The 9,260-nt window shown below is 41.1% G+C and overlaps 1 protein-coding gene and 2 non-coding genes across 4 annotated transcripts; all 3 read left to right on the forward strand.

Annotated features, from left to right (window-relative positions):
* Positions 1-1,273: 1,273 nt before the first annotated feature.
* On the forward strand, positions 1,274-8,004 carry LOC133631883 (zinc finger protein 84-like). 2 transcript variants are annotated; one of them, XM_062024055.1, is made up of 3 exons: positions 1,274-1,594; positions 2,840-3,056; positions 6,579-8,004. In XM_062024055.1, the coding sequence occupies exons 2-3, from the start codon at positions 2,912-2,914 to the stop codon at positions 7,430-7,432; spliced, it is 999 nt and encodes a 332-aa protein (XP_061880039.1). In that variant the 5' UTR covers positions 1,274-1,594; positions 2,840-2,911; the 3' UTR covers positions 7,433-8,004. The 2 variants fall into 2 exon arrangements, with proteins under 2 accessions (XP_061880039.1, XP_061880038.1); XM_062024054.1 differs by lacking the exon at positions 2,840-3,056.
* Positions 3,551-3,637, forward strand: trnay-gua (transfer RNA tyrosine (anticodon GUA)). Its single transcript is given in 2 exon segments — positions 3,551-3,587; positions 3,602-3,637. It is a non-coding gene; the product is annotated as a tRNA-Tyr (tRNA).
* trnay-gua (transfer RNA tyrosine (anticodon GUA)) lies at positions 4,745-4,831 on the forward strand. Its single transcript is given in 2 exon segments — positions 4,745-4,781; positions 4,796-4,831. It is a non-coding gene; the product is annotated as a tRNA-Tyr (tRNA).
* Positions 8,005-9,260: the final 1,256 nt, after the last annotated feature.

Genomic DNA, 9,260 nt, shown 5'->3' on the forward strand with positions numbered 1-9,260 from the left:
GTTATTCGTTGGATTATAGCTTTTGTTTCGAACTTTATTACACCTTGGAGCGCTTTTTCCCGTCCATTGTTTTCCTGCTTTCCCTATCTGCGCCTAATGACTGAGCTACGTGACGTCATTTCTTGTGATGTCCCACGGAGCATTTCTGGTCGGGACGGGATTCCACTCTTTTTCTTTACTATAGTGGTCTCGATAACGGGTACCGGTTCTCAAAAAGGTATTCGAGTCCGAGGACTCGGTTCTTTTCTTATCAAACAACCGGGAAACCCGGTTTCGAGTATCATCCCTAGCCGCCACTGATTATGATGCATTCTCATTTTAGGAAAAAGTATAAGACAATACTTTCTTAACAGTATAATTTTAACCAGGAATAAGTCTTCAAGTAACAATATTCAAATACTAACATTGTTGGGTAAGACACAATTTGCTTTTATTCTGAATCCAGTGAAACAGATTGGTGGTTTTAGCTGATATAAAGACTTTAAGGTGTTTATATATGTTGAAGTATTTGGCAGACGCTTTTATCCAAAGCGACATACATCAAAAATACATATAAGACGATCACTGTAAACATGATCATTTAAGGGAAGAATGTAATAGACAATATCAATACAAAGTGTCAAGACAGAATAAACTCCTGTCCTGTTTAACTTCTCTGTTCATGACTGAGAAATCATTTGGGCCACTGTGTTCAATGGAGAAGTCTGTTCTACTTATTTACAGGCAACATACACCTTCCCCTTCCAACTGTCCTGGATGAACTGGAATTCTTGTTTCCATTCGTTTTGGAACTTGCAAGCGTATTTATACTGTGGGAAAGCGGACGTGAGAACAGGCTGTCCCCACTCAGTCTCAGGTCCGCATTGAGCTGGAGGGGGCGTGGCCTCCAGCTCCGGCTGAATACCGGGAGTTTGTCGGGAGAAGGGAGGTTGTCGGGAGAGGCGCTGAATAACGGGATTCTCCCGCTAAAAACGGGAGGGTTGGCAAGTATGACATAAGTCCCCTGGGAAAGATAAAGACGAATATCATTCAGTGACACCACCATTTTCAGGAGATTTGGATTCTATCGATCGCTGTCAATGACGTAAGAGGAAATGACTATATTATAAAAAATAAAAAAACCCAGCGACGGACAGTAAGAGGAAATGACGGACGTAAGAGGAAATGACGTAGGCGGAAATTACCCCGGAAGTAAATGGGGGCTAGGAAGGTTTTTGTAATGGCAGAAAATTGGCGTGACCCTGAGAACATGTCTGTGGTCCTCAATACTGCCGCAAGATGGCAGCAGTGTGACGTCAACGCTCGGGCTGCCGTAAAACCTCCTTTCGGAGTCGGAAAAAAGGGTGAAGTGGACCACGCTTGACGACACACGCCAGACAAAAGGGCGATACAAGCGAATTTCATCAAACATCCAAAATGTTGAAAGAGTTGGTGAAGGAGCGACTCATGGCGGCGGCCGATGAAATATTCGCGCTGTTCGAAAGAACCATCGCGTCGTACGAGGAGGAATTTTCTAGAACACGAGAGGAGAAGGAGCGACATCGACAGCAACTGGAAGCTGTTTACCAAAGTCAAATTGTGTTACAAATAGAAGGTATGTTTACATATTTAATAACATTCTACTCAGTCATTCAACATTATATGTTTTATTCAAAGCACGGGAGACATTATCAACATGCATTCATTCACAATAATGTAAATAATGGTGGGGCTAATATACACTATTAAACAAAAGAGTGAAACATTTCTTAAATGTATTTTTTAATGTGTAAAACATGTCAGAGGAACAATAATCTTTGCTACACCCAGGGCTGGCTGCAGAAAACATGACCTTTTTTTTAGGTGGGGGGCCAAATGTAAAAGTTCAGTCACACTTGTCTAGCAGATCTATTTCTCAGATTGAACTCGCTCTTCTCACATATAGCTCACTTTTGTCCCATTTGAACACATTTTCCCCACACTGTCATCACATTTAAAAGTTTAAATTAAATGTTGACTCTAAATATTATATCAAAATGTTATAGCTCAACCTAAATCTTAAATATAAATGTAAATGTTGACTCTAGATGTACATATTACATCTAAATTTAAATCTAATGTTAAATGTCAAATGTAAACCTAAATGTTAAATCTAAATGCTATCTCTGGACCTTAAAGGCCTACTGAAATGATTTTTATTTATTTAAACGGGAATAGCAGATCCATTCTATGTGTCATACTTGATCATTTCGCGATATTGCCATATTTTTGCTGAAAGGATTTAATAGAGAAAATCGACGATAAAGTTCGCAACTTTTGCTCGCTGATAAAAAAAAGCCTTGCCTGTAGCGGAAGTAGCGTGACGTCACAGGAGCTAGTATTCCTCACAATTCCCCGTTGTTTACAATGGAGCGAGAGAGATTCGGAGCGAGAAAGTGATGATTACCCCATTAATTTGAGCGAGGATGAAAGATTCGTAGATGAGGAACGTTACAGTGAAGGACTTGAGAGACAGTGATGGACGTATCTTTTTTCGCTCTGACCGTAACTTAGGTACAAGCTGGCTCATTGGATTCCACACTTTCTCCTTTTTCTATTGTGGATCACAGATTTGTATTTTAAACCACCTCGGATACTATATCCTCTTGAAAATGAGAGTCGAGAACGCAAAATGGACATTCAGTGCCTTTTATCTCCACGACAATACATGGCGAAATGCTTTAGCTACGAGCTAACGTGATAGCATCGTGCTTTAACTGCATATAGAAACAAAAAAATAAAGGATAGAAGGAAGGATAGATAGAAAATCAACAATACTATTAAACCGTGGACATGTAAATACACGGTTAATGCTTTCCAGGCTGGCGAAGGTTAACAATGCTGTGCTAACGACGCCATTGAAGCTAACTTAGCAACGGGACCTCACAGAGCTATGCTAAAAACATTAGCTCTCCACCTACGCCAGCCAGCCCTCATCTGCTCATCAACACCCGTGCTCACCTGCGTTCCAGCGATCGGCAGAAGGACGAAGGACTTCACCCGATGCGTTTGGCGGCCCGGAGACGTAGGAAGTCAAGGTGAGGTCGGCGGCTAGCGCTCCAGCAAAGTCCTCCTGGTTGTGTTGCTGTAGTCCGCTACTAATACACCGATCCCACCTACAACTGTCTTCTTTGCAGCCTTCATTGTTCATTAAACAAATTGCAAAAGATGTCCAGAATACTGTGGAATTATGAAATGAAAACAGAGCTTTTTGTATAGGATTCTACGGGGTACCATAACTTCTGTTACTCTGACTTCGTCACGCGCATAGGTCATCATACCGCGACGTTTCAGCCGGATATTTCCCGGGAAGTTTTAAAAGTCACTTTATAAGTTAACCCGGCCGTATTGGCATGTGTTGCAATGTTAAGATTTCATCATTGATATATAAACTATCAGACTGCGTGGTCGGTAGTAGTAGGTTTCAGTAGGCCTTTAATATTAAATCTAAATCTTAAATCTAAGTCTAAATGCTAAATGTTAAAGCTAAATAAAATAAAAAATTGCAAAAAAAGAGACATTTACGGCAGCACCTTTGATAGCTCAGTTGGTAGAGCGGAGGACTGTAGTGGCCGATGCTGACATCCTTAGGTCGCTGGTTCAAATCCGGCTCAAAGGATCGCCCTCTACTTCTTACTTGAAGTGAATCAAAAATAATCAAAACAGTGTCTTACATCCCGAGGTCGCCAGTTCAAAACTGTTACCACTACGATCTTGGCCTCCAAACTACAATATGTTTATTTATCTTCATTATTTTGAATCGATAACTGGAAGTTGTATTTGTTGTTATACTCGGGGCATTCAATCAAAACAAAGTGGCTACGGAAAAAGGTGACATAAGCAATACATTTGTGACTCCTTTGCATCTTAACAGTTGTTTTCCACACCATAATAGAGTAAAACTATCCTTGACTGAGCTCAGTCTTCTCTTGTTAGAGTAGAGTATGATTTGTTGGGGCTTTGGCACCAGCCCTTACACTCCATGCGACCAATCTCAGTTTATGGTATTAGCACACTGAAAGGGGTTCTATTCGTTGATGTTGTTCAACCCGAATGTGGCTCTTTTAACATTAGACCTCAGGATAGCAGATTGATTGAGACTTTTATTAGTAGATTGCACAGTACAGTACATATTCCGTACAATTGAACACTAAATGGTAACACCCCAATAAGTTTTTCAACTTGTTTAAGTTGTGGTCCACGTTGATCATATCATGGTTACCAATCAAGATGGTCAGCTACAGCTGCATAGTGGTTAGGTTTCGGTGTTGTGGCCCTGGTTTGAAGTCAAGTCGCGGTTAGTTCAAATAAGACGTGAAGCAGCAAGGAACTCTGGCACAATTTAAAGTATTTATTTGATTTCGTAGGTAGAGGAGGCCAAGCAGAGGTTTGGTGGGAACTGACATGGCCAAGGTTATCAGCCCCTTTGGAGCTTTGAGTTGTAAAAACACACCTGAGCGTTGCATTTGGTTTAAAGCACATCAGATCCGTCAGTAAACACTGAATCCTATTGAAGTGACCCAAAAATCACTTGAGGAAGGCTGGAAATAAACTTTGTCTAGAGTTGCTCCTCAACCTTGTTGAGGAATGTCGTCATCATGTCAAAAAGTAGGGAAGTCAGTCTGGATCTAAGTTTGAAGAAAAATGTTGATTTTAAAGAAAAAAGTATGTACTGCATTTGTTTGTCTCTGTGCTGTATTGTAGAAGTTGAAGATGCTTGGTTGAACCTTCCATAGCTCAGTTGGTAGAGCGGAGGACTGTAGTTGCTGATATGGACATCCTTAGGTCGCTGGTTCAAATCCGGCTTGAAAGACAGCCCTCTATTTTTTTATTTGACGTCAATGAAAATAGTGTCTTCCATCCCTTGGTCGCCCGTTGAAAACTATTAGCACTAAGATCTTGGCCTCTGTAAGGTATCCTTTAGGGATGCCTTTCACTAGAAGACTGGTGGGTTTCTGGCATGTCGGCTTACCCTCTAGGTCTTGTTGAATTCAACTGCTGTTAAATAGGGGCGGTATAGCTCGGTAGGTAGAGCGACCGTGCCAGCAACTTGAGGGTTCCAGGTTCGATCCCCGCTTCCGCCACCGTAGTCACTGCCGTCGTGTCCTTGGGCAAGACATTTTACCCACCTGCTCCCAGTGCCACCCACACTGCTTTAAATGTTTCAAACAGGTACATTTCCAAACAAAATGAAAATAGCTAAAGTTGCATCTTTTTATTCATCTTCATATTTTTTTGTTTTTCTTTTTCTTTTTCTTTTTCTTTTTCTTTTTCTTTTTCTTTTTCTTTTTTTCATCTTTTTCTTCTTCTTCTTCATCTTCATCTTCATATTTTTCTTTTTCTCTTTCTTTTTCTTTTTCTTTTTGTTTTTCTTTTTCTTTTTAATCTTTTTCTTCTTCTTCATATTTTTCTTTTTCTTTTTCTTTTTTTTCATCTTCATATTTTTCTTCTTCTTTTTCATCGTTTTCTTCTTTTTCTTCTTCATCTTTTTCTTCTTCATCTTCTTCTTGTACTTCTACTTCTTCATCTTTTTCTTCTTCTTCTTCTTCATCTTCATCATTATCTACTTCTTCTTCTCCTTCTCCTCCTCCTTGTTTTTCTTTTTCTACTTCTTTTTCTTCTTCTCTTATTTTTTCTTTTTCTTTTTCTTATTTTTCTTCTACTTTTCTTCTTCTTCTTTTTTTCTTTTTCTTTTTCTTCTCCTACTTATTCTTCTTGTTCTTGTTCTTGTTCTTGTTCTTGTTCTTCTTCTTCTTCATGTTAATCTTCTTCTTTTTCTTCTTCATCTTCTTTTTCTTTTTCTTCATCTTCATCTTTTTCTTCTTCATCTTCTTTTTCTTCTTCATCTTCATCTTTTTCTTCTATCATCTATTTATCAAAAATGCACATCAATTAGGGAGATAAATAAAAAATGAATGAATCTTCTTCTTCTTCTTCTTCTTCTTCTTCTTCTTCTTCTTCTTCTTCTTCTTCTTCTTCTTCTTCTTCTTCTTCTTCTTCTTCTTCTTCTTCTTCTTCTTCTTCTTCTTCTTCTTCTTCTTCTTCTTCTCTCTCCTCCTCCTCCTCCTCCTCTCTCGTCCTCCTTGTTGGCCGCCACTGTAACGCCCAAACGACCAAGCATTTTAGAGAGAGCGACCTGCAAAGCATACAGTATAATCTTACATTATCAACGAGATTAATTATCTCTCAATTTACCCCAAAACAGCTGAAGTAAGTATAGGATGCACCAGAGGCATGCTGAAGTAGAGAAGCAAGACATTCAGTTCAAATGCAGTATGTACTGTACATGACCACATGCACTATGTACTGTACATGACCACATGCACTATGTACTGTACATGACCACATGCACTATGTACTGTACATGACCACATGCAGTATGTACTGTACATGACCACATGCACTATGTACTGTACATGACCACAAGTCACATTCTGGCATTAAAGCTCGCAGACTAACTAATAACTAAATAACCACAGTAGACATTTGTAGAATAAATATTATCGCCTCAGACAAAACAACATTGCCAAGACAAAAAATATGTTCTTTGTGTTGTGCAGAAGTCCAGCAGGTGATTGGTCATCCAAAAGAACATCTGTTGGGAAGGACGTCCACTTGGAAACAGGAGGATCCACAGCCCCCCCACTTTAAAAGGGAAGATGAGGAACTGTGGATCACACAGGAGGGAGAGGGCTGTGTACGGCCGCAAGAGGCTGATCTCCCCAAGTTGCCACTGACTGGTGTCTCTGTGAAGACCGAAGACCATGAAGACGAACCAGTTGAGTCCTCACTGCATCATCGCAGTCCAAGTGAGGAGAGCAGAGGGGCGGAGCCTCCAAACAGCAGCTTACTACAACTCCAGACAACAGAAATGGATGTCGACTTCTGTGAGGTACCACTGTCAGTTAGTGAGGATCAAGACGGGGTTGAAGAACCTTTGAGCAGCGAGACACACTGTGAAGACGACATGAGGACTCACACTGGCAACAAACATTCTAAACGCCCTGAAAAGAAGGTCGGCACCAAAGGTTTTACCTGCTCCTTTTGTGTCAAAAGCTTTTTCCATAAGACAGATTTTGCTCGACACATAAGAACACACACCGGAGAAAAACCTTTCACATGTTCAGTTTGTGGCCAAAAGTTCGCTCGGAATGGCACTTTGACGACACACATGAGAACACACACGGGCGAAAAACCCTTTACTTGTTCGGTTTGCGCCAAGACATTTTCTCAAAAGCCACACATGATCAAGCACATGAGAACGCACACGAGAGAAAAACTCTTCACTTGTTCAGTTTGCGGTAAAAGGTTCTCGCAGAAGTCGTCAATAGTGATACACATGAGAACACACACGCGGAAAAATGCTTTTCAAGGACAGTTGGGCTCAGCCGCGCGAAAGAATAGGATGACATGAGGACATTTGCATACTCTTTCAAGCGGCTGTGTATTACACAAGCTGGCTCGGCTTTCCACTTCTGAAACAAATCCCTTGATTGCAGCGGTTTTGTTTTGTAGTGATAAAGAAAATGTTGTTTTTGTCTCAGACGCTTAACGACTGTTTTGTGACGGGGAGATGAAGTTGGGTTAACTTGTCATGAAAGAATAAAGTCATTAAAGGCCTACTGAAAGCCACTACTAGCGACCACGCAGTCTGATAGTTTATATATCAATGACATTAAAGGCCTACTGAAAGCCACTACTACCGACCACGCAGTCTGATAGTTTATACATCAATGATGAAATCTTAACATTATAACACATGCCAATACGGCCGGGTTAACTTATAAAGTGACATTTTAAATTTGCCGCTAAACTTCCGGTTCGAAACGCCTCTGAGGATGACGTATGCGCGTGACGTAGCCCGGGGAACACGGGTATGCCTTCCACATTGAAGCCGATACGAAAAAGCTCTGTTTTCATTTCATAATTCCACAGTATTCTGGACATCTGTGTTCGTGAATCTGTTTCAATCATGTTCATTGCATTATGGAGAAGGAAGCTGAGCAAGCAAAGAAGAAAGTTGTCGGTGCGAAATGGACGTATTTTTCGAACGTAGTCAGCAACAACAGTACACAGCCGACGCTTCTTTGTTTACATTCCCGAAAGATGCAGTCAAGATGGAAGAACTCAGATAACAGAGACTCTAACCAGGAGGACTTTTGACTTCGATACACAGACGCCTGTAGAGAACTGGGACAACACAGACTCTTACCAGGATTACTTTGATTTGGATGACAAAGACGCAGACGTGCTACTGTGAGTATGCAGCTTTGGCTTCTAAACATTTGATCGCTTGACCGTATGTGCGCAACTTTTGTTTGCGTATGTACGTAACTTTTTTTAAATATATAAGCTTTATGAACCTTGGGTTAGGTGAACGGTCTTTTGGGCTGAGTGATTGTGTGTGTTGATCAGGTGTTTGAATTGTATTGGCGTGTTCTATGGAGCTAGGAGCTAGCAGAGGAGCTAGGAGCTAGCATAACAAACACGCAGGTGTTTTTATGCAGGATTAATTTGTGGCATATTAAATATAAGCCTGGTTGTGTTGTGGCTAATAGAGTATATATATGTCTTGTGTTTATTTACTGTTGTAGTCATTCCCAGCTGAATATCAGGTCACCCCCGCCTCTCACAGCATCTTCCCTACCTGAATCGCTTCCACTGCCCTCTAATTCTTCATTCTCACTTTCCTCATCCACAAATCTTTCATCCTCGCTCAAATTAATGGAGTAATCGTCGCTTTCTCGGTCCGAATCGCTCTCGCTGCCGGTGGCCATGATTGTAAACAATGTGCAGATGTGAGGCGCCCCACAACCTGTGACGTCACGCTACTTCCGGTACAGGCAAGGCTTTTTTATCAGCGACCAAAAGTTGCGAACTTCATCGTCGTTGTTCTCTACTAAATCCTTTCAGCAAAAATATGGCAATATCGCGAAATGATCAGGTATGACACATAGAATGGATCTGCTATCCCCGTTTAAATAAGAAAATCTCATTTCAGTAGGCCTTTAATCTGATTATAAGATCATCATGCGCCATCTTCAACATAGACATGTTCTAAGGGTACGCCAGGTGGACCATAGACATGTTGTAAGGGTACGCAGCATGGAGCGCTACTGCCTACTGGCGCTGACGAGACGCGGGGCCGCCATCTTGGAGTGGTGATCCGCTCCACTCAGTGCAGTTCATTTGGCAGGAGCAATGAACTGTCAGCGCATTTAATTCATTTTACCTCACTGAAT

This window comes from Entelurus aequoreus, linkage group LG17, assembly GCF_033978785.1.
Source record: "Entelurus aequoreus isolate RoL-2023_Sb linkage group LG17, RoL_Eaeq_v1.1, whole genome shotgun sequence".
Lineage (NCBI taxonomy): Eukaryota > Metazoa > Chordata > Actinopteri > Syngnathiformes > Syngnathidae > Entelurus > Entelurus aequoreus.